Source organism: Jaculus jaculus, chromosome 5, assembly GCF_020740685.1.
Source record: "Jaculus jaculus isolate mJacJac1 chromosome 5, mJacJac1.mat.Y.cur, whole genome shotgun sequence".
NCBI lineage: Eukaryota > Metazoa > Chordata > Mammalia > Rodentia > Dipodidae > Jaculus > Jaculus jaculus.
The window spans coordinates 155,436,766-155,460,667 of NC_059106.1; the positions used below are offsets into that span (position 1 = coordinate 155,436,766).

A 23,902-nucleotide genomic window follows, 5' to 3' on the forward strand; every position below is an offset into this window, starting at 1 on the left:
GTTTAATATGTGGGGACAGAATCTCACTGTGTTGTCCCAGCTGGTGTGGAACTTGTGATACAGCCCAAGTTGGTCTTAAACTTGGGGTGTTCCTCCTGCCTCTGTCTTCCGAGTGCTGGCCTTATACCTGCTTCATATAAATGACATTTCCAGGAGTTTTTCCCCATGGACTCTTCCTCCCCTAGTTCACAGTCCAACCTCCCATCCAAAAAAAAAAACAAAACCACAGGGCCATCCTGACTCTTTTCAATAGTTTTATTGTTGGGCAGGCATTTACAACGTTCCATTCATAGACCTAAAAACATAAAAATAGACCTTCTTTCAGCTTATAAAAGAAATATATAAGAACTTTTGACATAGACACGTTATGACCTTATGTACAAGAGACAATGGCACCCTCTCTAAGCACCAGACTTTCCAGTATTTTCGATGGACGCATTGCAGGGAGACCAGAAAAATGCGACTGTTTGACGCCTCTGCTTCTGTTTTCCATCTGGACATAATCGAACCCGAGATGATATGGAACAATGCAGTGATACAAAGGGTATAGAAACCATTCTAAAGCTTTTTTTTTTTTTTTTAAGAAAACCAGAAGATATAGCAAAAATTTAATAGAATAAAACTTTCAAAAGATCAAGCTCCAAGCCCTGGAAACCCGAAAGGGGAGGGATATAGGACGGGAGAGCAGGAGAGGCAAGCAGGGGCACAGAGCATGATGTTCTGAACTCTCTATTGTCTGGAAATATAAAGTCATAACTGATTCTTACAAAATATAATTCCTAAAGCTACTATAAAATTCAGGTCTTTAAAGTACCTACTGATGTATCAAACACCAAATAGATAATTTTCCCCAAAAAGAAAGTTTTCATATTATTTAAACTCTTCTTAGGAAGTGGACATTGTGAAATGGGGGGGGGGGTGCTATAAACCCTTTTTTAAAAAACTGAAAGTGCTATAACTTGTTTTTGTTCTTCCTGTTTGGGCATCATTTAGGTTAGGTTAGGTTTATTAGTGTATTTACCCTGTCTCGTTGGTGTGAAGGAAGTGTTAAATGCAAGACATGTTTTGAGGAGGTTGTTTGGTTCAGAGGTTTGGTTACGGGCTGTCAGGGAAGGGGCTGGTCATCTATGGATGAAGATGCTGTTTTGATGGGAACAAACCAACAATCACCATGGCAACCCTCCTCCCCTACCATGTGAAACAGACACACACACTGCCCATTCCCTGTCATATAGAATCCAACCAAACTCCCATCTCAAATATAGATTCCAACATTAAAAAGAAAAAGAATCTGCTTCTGGAAAAAAAAGAGTTTATTCTTAATATGAGCTTCTTGCTGGCTTTTCGTATATAAATATAAAGTCACCATGCCTCACTCTCTGCAAAAGGTTATATCCTCATGTTTAGACTCAGAGCTAGACTTAACACTGTAAAATTCTCACCTATTTGTGCCCCTGCATCTCAGGTAAAATACAAAAAATAGTGGTTTTTCTTCTCTCTCTCTCTCATAAATTTGTGACCTCTTTTCTAAGAGTTTGGCATCTTTATAATTCTATGCAAAACTAGAACTTCCATACACTGACAAGGAGACCGGCCATAGACCAAAACAGAAGGGGGCGGGGGGGAAGGCTCATCGAACAGAAATGACCACCCTTTCTTCACACATTCTTAAAATACACGGGATATTCTCAGACACCGAAGAGGGAAAGAAGTCAGAGTGCTGCGGGCTGTACAGACGTTCAAGTTTGTTCTGTTTCTGTGATTCCCCAGCGAGGAGACTGGATTCAGGGAGGGCCGGCGTGGCAGCCGCGGCTTCGCGTGCTAACCTGTCCGTCACCGCTGTTCCTGCTACAGCTGCGGGGGCGGCGGTGGTTGAGATGTGGCTTTCCAGTGCGTATTGATTCTTTGTTCTCATCCTTCAGGCCCTGATTCATTGAGAATAAATTAAAAAAAAAAAAGCCCTTGGAAATATACAGGAGATAGGACTCAATCTTATTTGGGATTCAGAACAATGAATTCTCTCGGATGTCGTTAAGAATGACGAAAGTGGGTGGTTACATGGCTTCAGACCCAAGTCAGCTGCCAAAGGCTGTGTGCAACAGTGTGACCTAAGGGGACATTCTTGTGGACGGCACGGGTGGGAGGGGGTGTTGTATCTACAGACATTCTCTACGGGGACGAGACACAGTCAAATCTCAGTGTTTAGTTTCCTGGATGGGGCAAAGTCTTCACGCCTAACCCAGATGACTTCCTCGCTGGTGCTGTCCAGGCCTCCTCCAATGACGCCGGACAGCGCAGCCTGCTTCTTGAGCTGTGTCATGCGGGACGCGTGGCTATCCAGGGCTCTCCGCCCACTTTCGGGCTGGCTGATGGACGCAGCCTGAAGCTGCTCCGGCAGGTCTCCGTCCACCGAGCCGCCCTTCACCGACTCGCAGAACTCGTCTTCGTCACTGAGGATGTCCGTCTCCTTGACGTCATCCTGTTCCTCATACTGAGCAAGGTCAAACTGTTCCTCTACCCAGCGGTCAGTGTCCCCACCACCGGGGGGCTGCAGGGGCTCTTTCTCCGGGCTGCTGGCTGAGATGGCATCCGAATCAATGGTAAACCTGTTTCGAGCCAGTCGCCGCCTCCTCCTCCCAAGAGACTTGCTTGGGGCAGACACTGCACACACACACACAAAAATATAAAAAACAAACCCCCACAAGCTTTACCATGAGATGAAAACCTAGCAAAGGAAAGGAACACCAAAACCTCAGTGGAATGCATTTCGTGCCCAAAGGTCTCTGGGAGCTTGTAGTCTAACCGTCGCCAGCTCACCTTGGAGTGCCTAACTGAAACAGACGCTGTGGGGATGGACCCAAGAATTAAGGGTGGCTGGAGGACAATGTGGGAGACGTTGAGGCTATGGGAAGAGGAGACTCAGCTCCCTCTGAAATAATCTCCTCCAAGCTGTGCACCTGCGAGGTAACTAACACCGACTGTCACCTGTCACACCTCTCCAGTGACCTCTCACCCTGGGATCCGAGAAGGTCCTCAACTGACCATGTCCCAGGAGGCGGAGCTTTGAAGCTCGGCCAGAAGCATATTGCTAGAATACAGGTCTTCAGGAAAGCCGGGGCATGCTTCTCTGGTTTTGGTCTCTTTGGATACAGCACCAGGGTGTATTAAGGAGACACAAGCACGGGTCTGAGTGATGTTACTTTTGGGGAATCAGAATGTAAATCCCTTGAGGTCCTGCATCTAGATGAAGGGCACTGTGTCTCTCTTAAAGAGCTTCTATGAAAGAACAGCTGTCAGAGATGTGAAGCTGGTGACCCGTTTCCCCGTCCCTTTTGTGACAAAATCCCATGTGAGCCGCAAGGCTAGGCAAACAGGGACCCTGGTCTGCCCTAACTATATCCTGTGAAATTACTTCTTCTACAGGGTAATTAAAACACTACTGCCTCGAGGGAATGAGGAATCAACAATGGGTATGTCATACAAGCAGTGGATCAAAAACGTGCTACAGAAAGTGACTAAGAGTGACTACAAAGCCAGAATTACTAAAGACAGGCAAACAAATGATACCACCAAACAAGCAAACAACTAGTATATTCAACACACACACACAATGGCTCTTGGAGAAATGATGTCACTCCTCCCTCAGGAGTGAAGTGATGGCTGCACTGAGCACCAGATGATGGAATTCGATGCAGGGAAGGGGAAGTACCTTAGCACAAGTCAGGGGCGGCTTTCCTGAAACCCATGCTAAAAGCTGTTAGACACCGTCAGGGCTGCTAGGGAACGCCTGCATCAGTGACTGAAAATGTAACTCTAGCTTCCACTGCAGCAGCTACAAGTCCACACAACGACGGCCTGAAATGGCTCCTGGGCCAGCCATCCTCTGCCTCAGATCCATGCATTTCCATCACCATCCTGAAGCCTCCACCGTCTCCATACATGGAACAGATGAATACCACTCTTGTGCAAAGAAGAGAATAAAGACCATTTCCAGATGAAATGGAAGGAAAAAAAAAAATAGAAAAAGAAGAAAGCACAACTGCTCAGTGGAGAAGCAGCAAAAATTCTTCTCTACGTTAACATCGACCCCACCACAATACCATCTGGTTCTCTCTGGTCACTGCATTTGAATGACTCTGATTCGAAGTGGCCTCTTTGAAATGTATGAAGATGGAATCGATGGATGACAGATGGATAGATGACAGTGAAAATACAGTAGAATATTATCAATTATAGAATAGAGATGGTAATATGAATTCATCTGGCCGCTCTATGAATCTGACATTTAAGAAAATGGTAGAACAAGAAAAGTTGAACTGAGTTACTGGCAGAAGTAGTCATCCTTCAAGAGTGCAGAGGACGGTGCTTATCTTCACTCTCCTAACTCAACAGGACAGAGGGAGAACTAAAGCACACGGGTGTTTGGGACAGTGCGGCATGAGCCACAGCCATCCATCCTTTAAGAAGGGGATACTTAGTAACCAAGCTAATTCCTGCAGGTTCCTCCTAGTGCTTTTAGGGAGACCGGCTTTGACAAGAGTGTCTTTGGTTATCACGGGAAGCTAGTCACAGCCCGACCTACTTTGTAGGTCATCAAACAAGAAAATTCTGGTGACAGTGAGTGACTTCAAATCACAGCAATAAAGATATTGTTTGTTCAAAAATGAGCCAACACAAAAATCCAACAGGCTACAACACCAGGGCTTTCTCTTGGTATTTATAATTAATGGTCTAGGTGGCTTATTGGTTTTATTTTCTTTCCAAGATCTCAGAAGAAAAACTTCTGCACATTCTACAGACAAATGTCTTCTTTAAAAAAAAAAAAAAGCACCTCTGAATTGAGATTCACTGATTAACAACTGGAACTGAGTGACTGACAGGTTCCCTGAGGTTTGGCCATATACTCCCAATTAAACATTCCCCAGCAAGCAAGTGGAGCAGGAAAAATAATTTCAAGATAAAAAGCGCTGTGTTCACTCTCTCTCTCTTTCTCTTGAGCTGGGCGTGGTGGCGCACACCTTTAATCCCAGCTCTCGGGAGGCAGAAGTAGAAGGATCACTGTGAATTCAAGGCCAGCCTGAGACTACAGTGTGAGTTCCAGGTTAGCCTGGGCTAGAGTGAGACCCTGCCTCAAAAAAACAAAACAAAACAAAAAGCCCTCTCTCTATCTCATCAAAAAATGATTAATAATGAACCGTCCTTACATGGGGACTCCACGAGAAACTGTATGAATGCATGCAAGACTCCTAGCTTGCTTGGGAGAACCCCACACACTGTGAGGTATATGAACACCTCAAGGTTTTCAATAAACATAACAACTGATTAAAGAACAGATTTAAGAGTACCCTTCCCCAGTTTAACACTAGTTATCCTTAAGGTGCTTAAAGAAGGTAAATGCCATGTCAAGCAAGGTAGGTTATGCCTATGAAAAGGTTTTCAGCTAGTCACAGTTCTAACCATACTTCAAAATAATTGAGACCGGTGGATAGGTAACTGGCTCAGAGGGTAGAATTATTATTATTGGGTTTCTTTTTCTCTTTTTTTTGTTTGTTTGTTTGCAAAGGCAAAGGAATCTTTTATTGATGCCCTCTCTAGAAAATTCTGGGCTGCCTCTTAGGAAACATGTAGCTAAAACTGTTAATATGCTGACATGACTACGTATGGCTGAGCATTAGGCAAATAACTTTCTCATGGGTATATTCTACCATTGTGTACAGGCGGTGGTACTAATGTTCTTTCCTCACTGTCCAGAGACATGGGACTTATCCTATAAGAATATTTAACGTGGACCCAATTAAACCCTAGATTTTTCTTTTCCAGTAGCGACTGGGGGCTTCCTAAATTAGCACTGAGACCAAAACTAAAGTGGAGAAGAATCTCCCCTGGCATCTGCTCTACCAAGTCTGAGACCCTTGCTGGGAACAGGGTGGGCTCTTCTGACAGCCGGTGAAGCCACTATGACCTCAGAAGGGCTGGCTGTGACCTTGCTGACAACTCTGCTCTCTGCTGCCCAAAGCTGGCTGTCATGCAAAGCAGCGAGTCTCATTCCACAAGCGAACTAAGAGGACGCGCGGCTGGCTGGCCTGGCCAGTGCGAGCGGGGTCAGCGGGCAGTAGAAAGGCAGCGAGGGAAGGCTGAGGGTCGGCAAGAGAGCAAACAAGAGGCCGCTGCCCAGAAGCCACCGGGAAGGAAGCCAGGGCAGAGAACCTCACGCCAAGGAAGAACGTACCCCTAGGTCAGCCCTCACGAGGCCACCCCTAACTCTCGCTCCCCGGAGGTCTAAAGCAGAGCTGGGGTGACGGGGATCGTGTACGTCTGAATCCCCACAGTACCTGCCCTGCTCATGGCTGGCCTGGCGCCTTTCAGCGCACACAGTCTCTTTCCTCCGAAAGGGACATATTGCTGGGACGAGGGGAGGCTTTCGGTTTTGAGCAGGTGTCTTCTGTGCCTGTCACGCAGGATCGAATGGACAGCCTTCAGGAAATCCTTCCGGCTCTCTGGGGAGCTGTGAAAAGAAGATTTGTGCTGGTCAGGGAGACAGGACTCGACACAGAGGGAGTTCTGAGGGTCACCAGGTGCAACCCAAGCAAAAATAACCCTCGAAGGGCAAAGACTGAAGACTAAGGAGTGACTCCAGGTTCGAGGCTCAGCGGCTTCCTCACAGCTGGGACCAAGATCCGGTCCTCCTGTCCCTGTGCTTTGTGACTCACCTACAGCAGCCAACATGGGGACCCAGGGCCGGCGAATGATCAGGTGATGGGCAGAGACCCTTTCCACCAGGAAGCTGCCAAATTCTGCTCTTGACCTTTAAGGTGCAGTCATACATACTCCATGATGTAGTGGAGGAAAATGAACCCCCCGAGTCTTACACTTCTGGAGTGTTCCCACACACTGGTATCTCCACACGTCTGCTGTTTCCTCCCATTAAATGTCACCTCCTCCCAGACCGACTGCAACCCAGTAAGGCTAAATTCTTTTTGTTGTTGTTGTTAGTTTTTACTTCTTTATTTGAGAGAGAAAGAAAGAGAAAGAGGCAGATAGAGCAAACGGGCACACCAGAGCTTCTAGCTACTGGAAATGAACTCCATATATACATGACACCTTGTGCATCTGGCTTTACCTGGGTATTGGGGAACTGAACCTGGTCCTTAGGCTTTGTAGGCAAGTGCCTTAATTGTGAAGCCATCTCTCCAGCCCAAGGCTATTGTCTTCTTCTTTTTTTTTTTTTTTCCTCAAGGTGGGGTCTTACTCTAGCCCAGGCTGACCTGGAATTCACTACATAGTCTCAGGGTGGCCTGGAACTCATGGCGATCCTCCTACCTCTGCCTCCCTAGTGCTGGGATTAAAGGCATGTGCCACCACGCCCGACCCTATATTCTTAATTGTAAAATTTCTTCAAATCCTAATTTGCATGACTGAAAAATATCTCCTAGGTAAGAGTTATTTTTCTTAAGTTACATGAGTGTGTGTGTATGTCCCCTGTGTGTTTTGAGATAAAGGTCTCAACTATGTATTCCAAGCTTGCCTGAAACTTTTTCAGCCTCCTCCCACCTGAATGCTAGAATTACAGGTATGCCACCTGACCTGGCATAGATTCCAATGTTTCTGCCAAGGAGTTTCACCTGGTACTTCCCATAAACACCCGCAGACAGAGTCTTGCTCAACTCCACGGACTTTACCAACAAAGCCACAAATGCATTAGCATAAATAGATAGTAAGGGTGACATTCAAACTTTGTGAACTATCTGAACATTTTCCATTTCTTTGACTGCTTGCTGCCCTTTGATGATCCCAGTCACCGACACAGAGAGGTGATGTGGCCACATGTGGCACAGGTAGTGAAGTTAAACCCACGTTCACTTTTTATAAGAAATTGGGGAAAGTGTCTTCTTATCAGCTGTGGATCCCCCAGGTCTGACTACAGGGGACACTGAAGGTGAGATGCTAGCATCTTACTGTTTGATACTGCGTTTTCTTATGATACTAGTGATAACATTAAAAAATCATGCATAATCATAATTTTGATTCTATCTTGCATGAAGTTATCAGGTAATTATTGAGTGCCTATAATTACTAGATAAGCATCCAATAATTACCAGGTGCCTATAATTAAATAAAGCTGGACTAACTGTGGACCATATTCAAAGACAAATAAAATGGCATCTGTTCGGACATAACTTCTATTGTAGGGGTAAAATGAGGATTGAACACATAGGAGAAAAGACTTAGATTCTCAAGGGCAAAGTAGAAAAGGAAGGAAAAAGGGAAGGAGGAGAGAAAAAAAGGAAGAGAATGAGCAAGAAGAATAACTAGAAGAGCATATTATAAATTTAAAGTCCACGCGAGGTCTGCAGGTGACTGACAGGGTCCCACAATGAAGCACCTTGAAAAGGCCAAGCACCCTGGCATTACCATCACTTCCACGACCTCCTTTGGGCAAACTCTCCATTGGCTGCAACTGGGCACCCAACTATGTGCCCAAGCAACCGAGACCAACGTGGAAAAGCAAGCAGGAAGAGAAACTCAGGATGTTCCCTTTCTGAGCACTATGACACTAACCATCCCACATTCGGATGCAATTAGTTTCCACCTACACAATGACTGTTATTTGGCTAAGCATTAACTTCAGCCTGGCTTGGCTCGTGCTGGTGTGGAGGATGGACAGACTGCGGGACAGCCCGCGGCTCACCTGCAGCAGAGATGAAAGGCCCTCTCTGGTCTCCCTTCCGACTCTGACTTCACGTGCACAATTTCACACACGGCACTGGCCTCTGCGTCTACAAAAGTTGAAACAAGGACAGGTTAGGGTACACGCTAATGAATTTGTTGACATTCTTTTACATGTTCAGAAAAATTGCCATTTTTTCCTCCACACAGTTCCTGCCTGCTGTTGGTTGAATTCATGGTTGTGGACCGTGTGGCTACAAAAGGTCTGCTCTAACGACTTCTTCATGCAGGGCATACCATCTTATTTAAGTCATGAATAAAGTATTTGTGAAAGGAACAGTTTGCTGTGGACACTAAAGCTTTCCACAGCAGTGGCTCATAACCCTAGTCACAAACCCTCACCATAGCCACATTAGCTAACCCCAAGAAGAATCTATTGCAGGACTAGAGAGATGGCTCAGTGGTTAAGGCACTTGTATGGAAAGCCTAATGATGGAAGTTCAATTCCCCAGTATCCACATAAAAGCCAGATGCATAAGTGGCGTATGCATCTGGAGTTCATTTTTAGCAGCTAGAGGCCCTGGTGCTGCACACCTTTAATCCCAGCGCTCGGGAGTCAGAGGTAGGAGGATTTCTGTGAGTTCAAGACCAGCCTGAGACGACATAGTGAATTTCAGGACAGCCTGGGCTAGAGCAAGACCCTACCTCACCTCAAATTGAGGAAAAAAGAAAAAAGAATCTGTTACAGAAAGTTGTACAAACTTTCCCAAACTAAGATAAAAATCTAGAAACTACAAGTGCTGACTTTCAAATCCACTGGAATGTACCTTACAATGAGAGACATTTTGGCTAGTCTTTAATTCAATTAAAAAATGCTTTGATCATTAAGGTTTTACATTTCATTTGAATGAAAAACAGAGAGCGAGAGAATGGAATGTCATATCACAAAGACAGCTTTGTTTTCAAAATGTGAAGTCTTTGTGTACTTACTCCTTAATGAAGGCAAAATTCCTGGCTAGGAAGGCAGAATTTTGCCTTAGAATTAAGCTTCTACATTTGAAAACCCTGTATGAGGAAGCACAGTCTGGACATGTATGGAACAAAACATGGAAAGAGACAGCAGTAGTCGTACAAAAGTATCACAGCCTCTGGAGACACACACCCTGTAAGTTCCTGTAAAGTTACATATAAGTGAAGTTTGCCAATCAAGTCACACGTAGCAAGGCACTGTGGCTAACTACTGTGCTAGAAACTTAGAAGGAAACTTAAGGCCACCAGCCCATTGGAATTCATTTGACTCTAAGCTCTTCTACTATTAGGGACAACTGTGAAGAATAAATCTAGTCAACTCTGAGGGAACTGAAGATGGATCAGTGACGGCACGGCCTCTCCTCGCGACACCGGGCCGGGTGGCGTTATGAGCGTCTGAGCCAGTTTGTTTCTTACGAAGTCGACGTGTGGAACAAGAAGAAGCAGCAAGTGAGACATCAAATGCCAAGCACGAAACGGAATCCACCTGTCCTCGGCTCCGCACCTTTTTATTTGGTTGGTTGGTTAGTTTTTCAAGGTAGGGTCTCACTCTAGCTCAGGCTAGCCAGGCACTCATTCTGTAGACCCAGGCTGGCCTCAAACTCATAGTGATCCACTTATCTCTGCCTCCCGAGTCCTGGGGTTAAAGGCACGTGCCACAACACGGGGCTCTTCTGCATGTTTATACTCCCTGAGAGCTGCATATGAAGCCCAACTGGCGAGGAGTAGGCATGACCAAGTGTCTGTTGGTCCCTCCTCCTGGAGATGCCTGGAAGAGCCATCACCTCCTCTTATCCATGCCTGGACTCAAAGTAAGCCAGGACCAGGCCTCTGCACCACAGAAGTACAGCTTTCTTAGTCACTACCCTGCTGAAATATACTGCTCGCTCGCCATCTAACTGCACTACCCAGTCCACCATATGCTGCTCCACAACTCCCTCTGTTCCTTTTGGAACACAGGAACAAACATAGATTTCAAAACTTTCACAAGGGGGGGGGGGACACAAAACTGAACCCAAATTGAACTGGTACCACAGAAACCTATACCCTGGAAGTCAGACTAAAGGCTTAAACCCTCAACAGGAACTCAAGGGGAACACCTGAATCGAAGGGCCCTGGAGAGGATGAGATGAAGCCTAAGCTTCAATTCTCCTGTTTCTCTCTCTTTTTTTTTTTCCTTCTGTCTTTTTCTTTTTTCTTTTCCCTTGGCACTGGCCTGTAATTTTCTGTACCAGGATGCAGTTAACATCCACAACAAACTGTTGATTGGAGAGACCTACAAGGTTTCCCAAAACAAGACAGACTTCTGTCAGAGCACTTGATTACCCACCAGAGGTTAACGGTAAGACCTACTGATGAAGACACCATATGCTGTTGGCACAAACCACAGAGAAACCTGGTTGAAATCCAGAAGAGAGCCAGTCCCCAGACAGTTAGCCCTTCTCGTGCTGGAACGTGCTACGTGAGCTACAGTGGAAAGTGGCCAACATCTGTCTGAGCAACTCAAAGTCTAAGTGACTCAGAAGCAAACAACCTGCCGTGATGCTCACACAAGTGCAATAGTGACACACAGCCATGGTGGGAAACCAACTTCTCTTGGATTGGCTGGTGGATCTGCTCAATAGAAAGGAAATCATATCTGGAACTGGGAAACAAGTCAGATTCATATCCAGATAATGATTTTCCTTTCCAATGTCAAGCTCCCACTAATCTTGGCCTATAAGAGGGTCTACACCCTTTAAATTCTCTCTTAATAATGGTTATCCCATTTAGCCAGTGCTGACTTCACTTTTCAGATGGGAGCTGGACCTGAGGAGATAAATGACCCAGCGCACTCCACCCCGGCCCCAGCTGAAACCACAGAGGAGTTGGGGAAATGAGCAAGAGTGCTGCTTTCTCAGTGAACCTGATATCAGCACAAGGGTGATGGAGACAGACACTGAGGACACTCGTCACCTACCAAACCAGAGATCCAGAGGCTCCTAAGTCACTGAAGTAGATTTAAAATGCACCCAACATGGCTCAGCGAATTTTGTGGAAGAGGGGGTGGAAAGATTCTCAGAGCCACAAGCTGAGACATTATAAACAGAGACATTGCCTCCCCCGTAACTGCTGCCCCCACAATGCATGACCCACAGTCCTATGGGGTTGACCTGCATCCCCGAGGAGGGCCTCTTTGGAAAAGAGGCAGGGAAGAGGGAAAGGATGGTACCAACATGTGTTGCTTACATATTAAGTAAGTTCATATCTAATAAAAATAAAATTTAAAAACCCTCATAATAATGCCAAAGATCAATAGATGTGATAGTTCAAAGAAACGTGTATTTCCAATTGTTTTTTCATGCCTTTAGTGGTTTTGTGGGATGGCTCAGTGAAAAGGAAAGTGAGTTATGTGTATTACCTTTGGCTGATCATGGTCTCAAGAATCTTTCCAGAAATACAAGGTATACTGCTTCCCAGATCAGTAATCATTACAAGCTTATTGATCTATCTGTGTACATGTAGGTGTAGAGATAACAGAATGACCAGAATCCCTTGGAACACTTTAAGGACATTTCATGCATCTATTTCTTTTTGTTGTTGTTGGTTGTTTTTTTTTTTTTTTTTTTTTGAGGTAGGGTCTCTCTCTCTAGCCCAGGCTGACCTGGAATTCACTCTGTAATCTCAGGATGGCCTCAAACTCACAGCGATCCTCCTACCTCTGCCTCCCGCGTGCTGGGATTAAAGGTGTGCACCACCACACCCGGCTCATGCATCCATTTCTCTCAGGTCACTCACTTGCTTGGCTTGTTCATTCACTCATTCATTTAGCTATTCATTCCCTACTTAGAAAACAGCTGCTTAAGAAGACGCAATGGGAACTGAGGGGTTAATTTAAGAACTTTAAAAAAAAAGAGTGAATTAAGCACAGAAGACAAAAGATGGTCTGGTGGTTGTAGCAACAGTGTGACTCAAAACCACACACACACACACACACACACACACACACACACACACACACACAGCACCCGGAGCTCACCTGCACTCGGCAGGGCTCGCACCTGCAGAGCTTCGGTAGGAATCATGTGGCGAAACCGGAACGGGTCCCACTCCTCGTAGATCGAAAGCCTGTGAGATCCCACCTGGAAGACAGAAGCAGCCAGCTGCGTGAGAACAAGCGAATCTACCCGCACCGGCTCCCTGCACTTGGCACATCAGTGACGGACGCTCACTCAGTAACTCCAGTGTGTGCTCCAAGGAACATCACTCTCATTTGTTCTTTCGGTTCAGTCCACGGGCCGTGAGCGGCTGTGTGCCAGTGTGCGAACAACACTGCTGGCTAAAGGCAGGTAAGAGACACACACAGAGAGGAAAGGGATCTCAAACAGGAACAGGGTCGTAGCGGGGGAATCAGTGACAGGAGTCACGGAAGGACACTGGGCACGAGTTCACTCTCACGCTCACACACACGCTAGAGTCTCCTCAAGAGTCTTTGAGAGCAGCCTCGAAAGACAAGAAGATTTTTAAAGGCTTCTCTTTTAACAAAAGGGCAGAATTACGCAGACAGGGCTGAAAGAAGTTAGACAGGTGCTTTGAAGTATGAGGTGAAATAAGAAGTCTTACAAGTTTCTTCTTCTGTTTGGAACCATCTTTGTATACAAGGACCACGGCCGTTTTGAAGACTGGAAAGAAAGAATAAAATAAAGGCAGTTATGACACGAAATTCATGGGCTTTCCCCCTTAACTTTATAACTTATAGCAGTCAGACGACAGCTGTGAGGATCCCAAGTTCCTCACTGCCATCAACCTTCCATTCACTTGTCACATTCGTGAAAACCAAAAGCCTCCTCGGACAAAATTGCCCACACTCAAAATAAGAAAACCTAAGTAAAGGGAAATAATCCCCCTATATATGTGTGTGCGCGCTCTCTCTCTCTCTCGTTCTCTCTCTCTCATTAGGTCAAATATACTTTAGTGATAATAGTCCAAAGTTGAAACTTAAGCCGATACATGTTCCATGCAAGTGTACTGACTTAGTAGCTGGAGGATTAATACGAATGCCCTTAATAGCAATATAGTTGCTTATGGTGATTTACATATATGCAAATTAACCCCCACAGTCTTCATAATTCAGGAAATAAAATTCATACTGTTGACCTAAACAAATGAAGTATAATACAACCTCAGTTCTTCAAACCCAGTGAGTCAGAGCAAGCACTCCAGGAGTAGTAAACACAGAGTGCTATTCTTATACTTTTTCATAGGGTGGGAGGACAGGATGAAGTTATGTATAACCTTCCAGAGAATTCCTCAAGCAGTGGCAGAATGTTTTACATGGCAGTGATTCTGACTGTCTTGAAGGACGACATAAAGCTGGCGCCAGGAAGGAAAGGAAGCGTGGTTCCAACCCATCCATGGCCCTCTGGGTCATAGTCTCTGCTTCTGTCTGTGAGTCTGCATTCCCCCCTTCCAAATTCCTATGTTGAAACTAATCCAATATGTAAAGTTTTAGGAGGTAGGGGCTTTGGGAAGAGATTAGGTCATGACAGTTTTGCCCTCATCTGTGAGGTCCGTGCTCCTGTAAAGGCCCAGAAGAGATGCTTATCTTCTCTACCATGAGAAAACATAGCTGACAGGCATCCTCGATGAGGAAGTAGGACCTTGTATCTCCAGCCTCTACAAATATGAGACTCAAACTTCGACTGTGTGTTAGTCAATCAGCTACTGGCATTTTGTTAGCAGTTACCCCAACATTCCAAGGTATTTCCTCTGTCCCTCCCTTCTCTGACCTTGAGGGATTCTCCATGTTGTAGCTGGAGGAAGCAAAGACGTGGAATTAAAAGGGATGAAGGGGGCTGGAAAGATGGCTCAGTAGTTAAGGTGCTTGCCTGAGAAGCCTAAGGACCCAGGTTCAATTTCTCTACTACCCACATAAGCCAGATGCGCAAGGTGGCGCATGTATCCGGAGCTCGTTTGCAGGGGCTGAAAGCTCTGGCATACTCATTCTCTACCTGCCTCTCTTTCTCAAATAAATAAAATAAATAAATAATTTTTTAAATTTATTATCAAAAGGGGTAAAGTTTCACAGAATTCTCAGCAATGGGCCACACTTCTGCCCTCTGGAGACCATACCAAATTATCTGGCTCATTTTCTAACCTACTTAGGACAAGCCAGTCTTTCCTTTCTCATAAAGGGATGAGCACCCACCTTCACTTCCCCCAGAATGTGTACTATCTTATCGCTCAACCCCTTTAGCCATGACCTGAAGCTCTTAAGGAATGCCACGCGTTGTAGGGGTGGGGCCATGCCTTCAACACTTTCTCTAGGGCCTAAAAGGTGAGCATCTACTACCCGACGAGGAAAACCCCAGCAAAGTAACTTCTGCTTTCATTCTCAACTTAACAGGGACAGTCATTATCAACGTTAACTACAGAATGCCCATCCTGTAAGTCATGGTGCAGTGACAGCAAGCCAATGTCCTTTTCAGAAGACAGTTGCACTATGTCCTGAGAGTAGAGGCTTAAAACAAAACAAAATGACATCCAGGCAGTCACCCAAAAGCTGCCTCACTGGTCATTAACCTACTTCCCAACAGTAACAATGCCTTGTTTCAAAACACATTTCCAAGGCTTGGTTAGTTCTGCCCTGCTACCTGAAATTATACCAGGATGGTCACAGCTGTCACCTTTAATGACACAGCCACCCCCGCTCTTCAGGGGTACCACAGTCAGCCTTTTTCCGTGAGCCCAATTTTATTTCTTTCCTATTACTCTGGAGAAGGTTCTGAGTAATGATGAGCATGTCCCTTAGTGTTTTCCAGAGTGTTCCGCTCAGTAACAAGGTCCCTAATGAGTTCATACACGAGACTAGAGTATGTAGGATATGTTTAGAGCAGGGTCAGGTGTGCCAGGCTCATCTTCCTGGTGCCAACCAGCCACCCAATACGGCCTCTACAGGAAGCAAGGAGCAGTAGAAGGCAGTCTTATCTGAGTCTGTAAAATGAGCGTCACCAAAAGTCCAAACGAGTATTTCTGCAAGTCCCACATCTCACAACTCTCTATAAACTTGGGCCTCTAGGCTGAACCTTGGCCTGTCTGACCCTCACCACCCCCACCACGAGGAAGAGACCATTGTAGCAGCTGTCTCACCCATTATAGCATCTATAGTGACACAGCCCATGAGACCTAAAAACATACACTGTGGCCCTGAGCAGAAAACACGTGATGACTCCTACTTTCTCCCATTCTGATTATCTTCTTGGCCTAAATCTGTTGGTTTCTATCTACAAAATTCAGGGACAAGTCCTATAATATTCATGTGTTGACCTCTGGAACTGTGAGACAACAGCCCAATATCTGAAGCAAGTGGATGGTATCTCCGAGTCCTGTGTTCTATAAAGCATGTGGTAAGAAAGCACGTGACAGTGTGACGCTCCGAAAAGAACTCAAAACCTAAGAAACACGGTGGCGATGTCAAAAAGAAAGCAAGTCCTATTGCCCTCCAATACCCACCTCTCAGAATCCATCAACTTGTTAAAATACGCCAGTTACATGCTTTCTCTCCACATGATAGGATAGATGACAGACAGACAGACAGACGTAGTAGTTGTAATGCAATGTATTCAATAACTACAGAGGCACTTTGGAAACTTGAGGAATATTTTTGGAAATTTTAGGAAAGCTAAGTGAATCTTAAGTAGAAAAGTCCAAAGCATCTTTGTATTAAGCATTCTGATTTGCATATCACTAGAATGTTCCATTTGGGAATACTCTGTTCACATCATGGAGAGGGAAGTTGCAGTCACAGAAGGAGTAAGCGACCTTCCTGCTCTCCAAGTCAGAAAACAACATCAGCTAAGCAAAGGGTGAAAGCTAGATTCCCTTCCCCTGATTCTTCTGTGGGAGTCCAGGGACAAACACAGAAGTGTGGTGGTTTGAATGTGATAGTGTAAATGTATGGCCCATAGACTCAGGTGTATTTTTTTAATATGTATATTTATTTATTTGCAAACAGAGTGAGAGAGAACAGAGACAGAGAGAAAGAACAGATGCACCAAGGTCTCCACCCCTGCAAACAAACTCCAGATGCATGCGTCACTGTGTGTCCGGCTTTACGTGGTTACTGGGGAATCGGACTCGGGTCATTAGGCATTGCAGGCAAGCGCCTTAGCTTCTGAGTCCTCTCTCCAGCCCAGGTGTTTTATTAAAATTGAGTTTGCAGCTTCAGCCCCTAACAGGCCGATTCCTGCCTCAGGAGGAGGGTAGCATGTGCGTCACTGAGGGTCGATCTGATCACAGCCCAAAGGCATGGAGAGAGCTCTACAGTTAATGCTTGCTTGCTTTTGGTGTTTGCTGCCTGTTTGGTGGTTTCTCTCTGCTTGGATCTATGAAAGAAAGCCGGCTTCTTTCACCATTGATGGATTTTCCCCTGGATTTGTAAGCTGAAATAACCCCATTCCACCCATAAACTGTGTCTGGTTGGCTGTTTGTCTCAGCAACATGGAGCTGACTATGCCACTCTGTGTTCAGGAACAATGTCACAACAGGACATAGTCACACGCTGAAGGCCTGTGCTGTATTTCCTCACCTGTGCACAGCTCCCAGTGTGTCCTTGGCTTTCCTCCCTCAGAAAGCACATGACTACATTACAGTCATGAAAAGTCATAAACTCTAACTGCAGCCACATGAACTAGCTTACTGAAGCTACATCACAAACATGTCTATTTTCACTACTTGTAGTAATCATGACTTCCATGTCCCCAACAAGCATTCAAGACACCAGAGTCAAAACAGTTCAGCTAAGACCCAACCTCCCAAATCCTGGCATTCCACAGAGCAATGCAGAGCCAGAGAAGGAAAAATCCCAGGCCTGGGGGCCTCAGGGAGGGAAAGTTTCCTCTTGATTTTTTTTTTTCATTTTACTTTTGCTTCATTTATTATTAATCAATTCCTTTAAATGGATCCTAAGACCGGCAACCAAATTTTTAAAAAATGTTTTTAAATTCTGGGCTGGAAAGATAGCTCAGTGGTGAAAGGCACTTGCTTGCAAAACCTGCTAGCTGGGTGCAATGCAAGAAGTGGTTCAAGTGTCTGTTTACAGCACCAAGAGACCCTGGAGTGCTTGCACATGCCTGTGCACACTTGCACGCACACACACACACATACAAAATTTAAAACAGCCGGGCATGGTGGCACACACCTTTAATCCCAGCACTCAGGAGGCAGAGGTAGGAGGATTGCTGTGAGTTCAAAGCCACCTTGAGACTCCATCATGAATTCCAGGTCAGCCTGGGCTACAGTGAGACCCTACCTCGACAAAACCAAAAAAAAAAAAAAAAAAAAATTAAAACAATATTTAATGTTTTTAAAAATTCTTTTCCTTTCTGTATGTATTCGGTGCATGCCATATCTGTCCACCCATGCAGCTGAGTGCTTGCTATCCTGAGCAGCACATTTAGCTGGTTTAATTTAGATTTATGAGAAGCTTGTGGCTGGAACAACACACTATAAGTAGCTTTATTGTAATATACTGTATCTTAGAAAAGAAATATGCTTGTTTTGAAAGTGAGACAGCCCTTCCCCTCCTCAGCACTCTTCTGACACCTACCAAAAGCTGCCAGGTCCGGCTCCTTCTTCCACTTTCCCAGAGAGGCCGGTGGGTTTAACCAGATGACAGTCGTGTGCAACAGCAGGTCCCCCATGCTCAGATCAGCCACCTACAGAGCAGAGAGGTGGCGACACTTACTGGATGGCGTGACCCACACTCAGGTTTCCATGCATTTTAAAATACAGCAGCCTGATGCCAATTTTACACCTTAAAAATATTTTTCCCAAAAACATCTGCTTAGCACGTGAGGTTAAATATAGTTAAATAGCTTGCTTTGGCCCTTCCACAATGGGTGTGTATATACCAAAACATCATTGTTGTATACTATACATACAGATGGGTGGCCTACACTTAATGTGGTCTCAACCTTGCAGTGGGTTTGCTGAGGAATTACATTTTAAAAAAAAAATTTTATTTATTTTAACAGAAAGAGGGAGAGAGAATGGGCGTGCCAGGGCCTCTAGCCACTACATATGAACTCCAGACGCATATGCCACCTTGTATATATGGCTAACGTGGGTCCTGGAGAATCGAACCTGGGTCCTTTAACTTTTCAGGCAAATGCTATAACCTCTAAGCCATCCCTCCAGACCAGGAATTACATTTTTTTTTCTTTTTTTAAAAAAATATTTTTTTTTTATTTTTATTTACTTATTTGAGAGCAACAGACACAGAGAGAAAGACAGATAGAGGGAGAGAGAGAGAATGGGCGCGCCAGGGCTTCCAGCCTCTGCAAACGAACTCTAGACGCGTGCGCCCCCTTGTGCATTTGGCTAACGTGGGACCTGGGGAACCGAGCCTCGAACCGGGGTCCTTAGGCTTCACAGGCAAGCACTTAACCGCTAAGCCATCTCTCCAGCCCCAGGAATTACATTTTTGATTCAGGTATTTTCAACTTAACATAAGTTTATTGGGGGCATAATCTTGCTGTACATGGAGAAATATTCCATACAATTTTTACTTGTCAATATAAAAGTACTAACTAAAACTAGCATAGAAAAGGAAATCACATTTATAAAATCCTCTTAATTTGATAGTGTTTCAGTAGACACCAGCTCTACTTGAAGTAACAAATTATAGATATCACAGGGTCTAATAGTGCCAAACACACAGTGTCATTTTATTCAGCCATATTTGAGCTAGAAACAGTGTGATGAAATTTTAATGGCATATCCAAACAGAAACAGGAAAAATGGGGGAGGGGCTCCTAGGGAAACATCGCAGAACAAGCCAATGGTTCACCCCATCTGTAAGGACTGGAAGCTCTTCGTCAGATGTCCTCAGGGACCTGCCGTCCACACACTCTTATACTTGGGGTCCATAAAAAAAAAAAAAAAAGTCCAATTCCCTCTTCCACAAGGCAACATTTCAAACTTTTGAAAACGTAAAATTTCCTTTCCTAAGGATTAACTGGCTCACACGTCGCTGCACACAATCTCACTGGTTTCTACACAAAGCTGCAACCCGGCAGCCCTTTCCCAGACACACCCAGCAGGCACTTCTCAGGTCGCCCAGACTAGGAGCTATGCTGTATGTACGCAGGTGTCACTGGCTCCCTGGACAGCGTTGAATAACACAGCAGCCTCCCCTTAGGCTCCCACCGGGCCTTTCTAAGTCTTCCCCCCGAAACCTCAACAGAGAGCTCTGCTAGGAAGCCCGGTCCTTAACAGAGACACTGCAATGCCTTACGGAATCAGGCTGTTTGAAGCATCCTTCCAAGGGAAAACATCCTCTTGGCTCCTTCTTCCTAAGCAAAGGGATGCTCAGCTCCCCAGAGTAGAGCACTGAGTGGATAGATGGGTGGGTGGGTGGGTGGGGGATCAGAGACCCATGTTCTTGAATAGTTCCTTGCCAGCAGTTTTCCCATGAACATATCCTAGCTCATGGACACCCTGAGGAAAGTTGGCTGAAGGTGGGATTCAGGTAACCCAAGCACCTAGAATGTGTCCATTTCAACATAAACCTGTTGCTGTCAGCACAAACAGATGCTGATAAATATTCATATTCCTAACTTTATATAAACTGTTCATAAACCCAGTTCTGGGACACTGTTATTTAAAGAGAACCACAAGGACCAGAAATGTCTGTGAGAACCAGAAGAGAATTTCTGTACTTCCGTACTAACCGGCCCAAATTTCCATTTTTTTCCCAATAGAGATGAGGAGCAAGGTAGCCTGTTTTTGTTTTGTTGTTGTTGTGTTGGTTTTCTCTTCTCTTTTCTTTTAGAGAGAGTGAGAGTGAAAGAGCAAGAGAACAAGAGAGAGAGACAGAGAGAGAGAGAGAGAGAGAGAGAGAGAGAGAGAACTGGCATGCCAGGGCCTCAGCCACTGCAATCAAACTGAAGACGTTTGCACCACCTAGTGGGCATGTGCAGCCTTGCTCTTACCTCACCTCACCTTTGTGCATCTGGCTAACATGGAGTCTGGAGAATAGAACATGGGTCCTTAGGCTTCTCAGGCAAGCGTATTAACTGCTAAGCCATCCCTCTAGCCCTATTTTTGTTTTTAAATAGGTAGTTATCTTTAAACACAGACACAAAGGCCTTCTGGTTCAGTCTCATGCAAGATGGCAATAAGGAGCATCATCTTCCCAATTATTTCTCTACTTTTGGTGGGTCTAGCCCATGGGCGGGGTCTTTCCTGAGTCAGCAGTCCTAGCCCAGCAACCAATCAAAATCCTTCACATACATGGGCCTTAGCAATGAAGCCCATTCTAATTGGATGCCTAATTCATATAAGTGAGCCAAACTTACAGAAGAGGTTTTTGTCTGTTCCTTCCCTCTCCCCTCCTAGCATGGCCTTGGGAGAAGGGGAATTCCTCTTGGCTTGGGAGCTTTCCAGCTCTTTTCCTCTTACTTCCACTCTTACTTAATAAACCCTTCATCACTTACTCTTCTCTGTGTCTGTGTTTTTCAATTCTTTGCTAGACATGGACAAGAACTGGAGAGGCCTGAGAGTCAGGAGCCTGGAGTTCTAACCCTCTAATATCTTGTGGCCATCCCCCATACTGCCAGTGATCTTGGTACGGATCTAAGCACTCATTCTCCTTAGGGTTTTGATCCTATGGAACCAAGGCCACAAGAACATTTTCTTCCATGGAGACAAGGGAAGGAATGTACCTTTAACTGTGTTTACTGAGTAAGCAACTGCCTTTGGATAATCAGTTCTCACTGGGGACCTATTTCCTACTTGTTCATCCTATCTTGCTAAAACAAAGCCCTTTGTTGCTCTCTCCAGATACCTTGTCCAAGCCTTAACTTGGTGGGGTTTGTAACTTACGGTGCCACAGTGTGACTTTCCTCTTCTTTCATAATGACATCTAGTCAAGGGTCCTGCCTTCTGGCTTATACACATTTCTATTTACAAACTCAGCCCAACAGGAAAAGCTCTGTACAGCACCGCAGCTCTCTGATCTGTGCTGAACGGATTTCTGGATTGTCAAAATTTCTTTTCGAAGGGCCTCCAGTTTCACCAAGTGACATCCTTTTATAGCCTCTGACTTTAACACACACTCGTCTTTGCTCTCCTACATCCTTCGAAGCTCACCATTCATATCACCTACTCTTTAGCAAAAAGGTATTTGCTCATAAGGCCACTGAAATCCAGAAATTGACTTGGCATATGGTAAAATATATAACAAAATACAATGAACATGTTCATTTCCAATATCCAGTAAATCAGCTTCTATCAGAATGGGGGGAAAAAAGAAACTAAACTGGGGTCAAAATTCTTATGATTACAGAAAAAGAAATGTTTTTTGGGTGGGGGGGGAGCATACCAATGTAGATCTGTTGGGAGCATGCTTGCCTAGCAAGGATAAAACTCTGGGTTTAAAGCTTGGCACCTCCTAAAACCTGGTATGGTGGCACACATCAATAATCCTAGAATGGGGCTGGAGAGATGGCCTTGCAGTTAAGCGCTTGCCTGTGAAGCCTAAGGACCACGGTTCGAGGCTCGACTCCCCAGGACCCACGTTAGCCAGATGCACAAGGGGGCGCACACGTCTGGAGTTTGTTTGCAGTGGCTGGAGGCCCTGGCACGCCCATTCTCTCTCCCTCTCCCTATCTGCCTCTTTCTGTCCCTCTCTGTCTCTCTCAAATAAATAAACAAAAATAACAAAAAAAAATTTTTTTTAAATCCTAGAATGTGGGAGGTACAAGCAGAAGGATCAGAGGTTCAAGGTTCTCCTTGGCCACATAGCAAGTTCAAAGTTAGTTTGGACTACGTGAAGCCCTGTCTCAAAAATAATGAGTTTTTAATATTACTCATAGTAATCAACAAATGAAGCCAAGAGAAGTGTCTAACAGAAATTAAATAAATCACTGTTCTGCCACAAAGCTCTAAAGCAGCATGAAAATCCTGTGCTCAATATAAAAAGAAATCAAGACATAAAAGTACTTTCAAAATATAACTATTTAAGCCAGGCGTGGCGGCGCATGCCTTTAATCCCAGCACTTGGGAGGCAGAGGTAGGAGGATCACCGTGAGTTTGAGGCCACCCTGAGACTACATAGTGAATTCCAGGTCATCCTGGGATAGAGTGAGACCCTATCTCGAAAAAAAAAAAAAAAAAAAAAAAACTAAGTGTGCACCTATTTGTCCATTTTTATAAGTAAAAATAATGGCATAACGTTAAAAGTACTGGGCCTCTTTTGTCTGTTTTCTCCTTTTTTGTATTTTTGAGACAGGATCTTGCTATGTTGTCCAGCTGGCCTTGAGCTCATGATCCTCCTGCTCCAGCCTCCAAAGTGCCTCCTTGCATGGCCAAAAGGGCTAATTTCTGTGTTTGAAGACTGTAGTTTTCTTTTTGCTTTCTTCTGCCACTGCTATTGAACGCCAGATGCTTGCGCCACCTAGTGGGCATGCACGACCTTGCACTTGCCTCAAACTCCAGACACATGAGCCACCTGGTGTATCTGGCTTACGTGGGTCCTGGGGAATCGAACCAAGGTCCTTTGACTTTACAGGCAAATGCCTTAACCGCTAAGCCATCTCTCCAGCCCTTTCCTCTCTCTTTTTTTTTTCAGCCCTCTTTTTCTCTCTCCCTTTCTCCTCCTTCCTTCTTCCTTTCCCTTTCCTTTCCTTTCCTTCCCTTCCTTCACTGAGGATTGAAGCCTCACAGATGCTGGGCAGGTATTCTACCAATGAAGTCTAGCTCGTCTTCATTTTAGTTGTGTGTGTGTGTGTGTGTGTGTGTGTGTGTGTGTGTGTGTGTGTGTGACAGCGGAAGAAAGAGAGAGAGAGACAGAGAGAGAGAGAGAGAGAGAGAGAATTGGCACTCCAGGGCCTCAGCCACTGAAATCAAATGCCCGATGCTTTTGCCACCTAGTGCACATGTGTGACCTTGCGCTTGCATCACCTTGGTGCATCTGGCTTGTGTGGAATATGGAGAGAGATTGAACACGGGTCCTTAGGCTTCGCAGGCAAGCACCTTAATCACTAAGGGACCCTTCCAGCCCGTAGCCCTTTTTCTTTTAATGAGGACTTTAATAATTATTATTATAAGTGTTTTTATCACTGACATTTAAAAAAATCTAAGCCATTTACCATGACTTTAGCATAATTTTTTTGTTGATTCTAAGCCTTTCTTACATGTATTTGGTCCAGTGAATTCTTGTTAT

At 45.0% G+C, this 23,902-nt stretch overlaps 1 protein-coding gene across 4 annotated transcripts in view; it reads right to left on the bottom strand.

Moving 5' to 3' along the window:
• Window positions 1-241: 241 nt before the first annotated feature.
• Tiam1 (TIAM Rac1 associated GEF 1) overlaps window positions 242-23,902 on the bottom strand; it is a 304,202-nt gene continuing 280,541 nt past the window's right edge. For all 4 annotated transcript variants that reach the window (XM_004654435.2, XM_045150639.1, XM_045150640.1 and 1 more), the window contains 6 exons: window positions 18,284-18,392; window positions 13,300-13,358; window positions 12,716-12,818; window positions 8,690-8,777; window positions 6,333-6,505; window positions 242-2,661 (listed from right to left, as the gene is read on the bottom strand). In XM_004654435.2, the coding sequence (XP_004654492.2) occupies window positions 2,189-2,661; window positions 6,333-6,505; window positions 8,690-8,777; window positions 12,716-12,818; window positions 13,300-13,358; window positions 18,284-18,392 (1,005 nt within the window). In that variant the 3' untranslated portion in view covers window positions 242-2,188. The remainder of the gene's footprint in view (window positions 2,662-6,332; window positions 6,506-8,689; window positions 8,778-12,715; window positions 12,819-13,299; window positions 13,359-18,283; window positions 18,393-23,902) is intronic.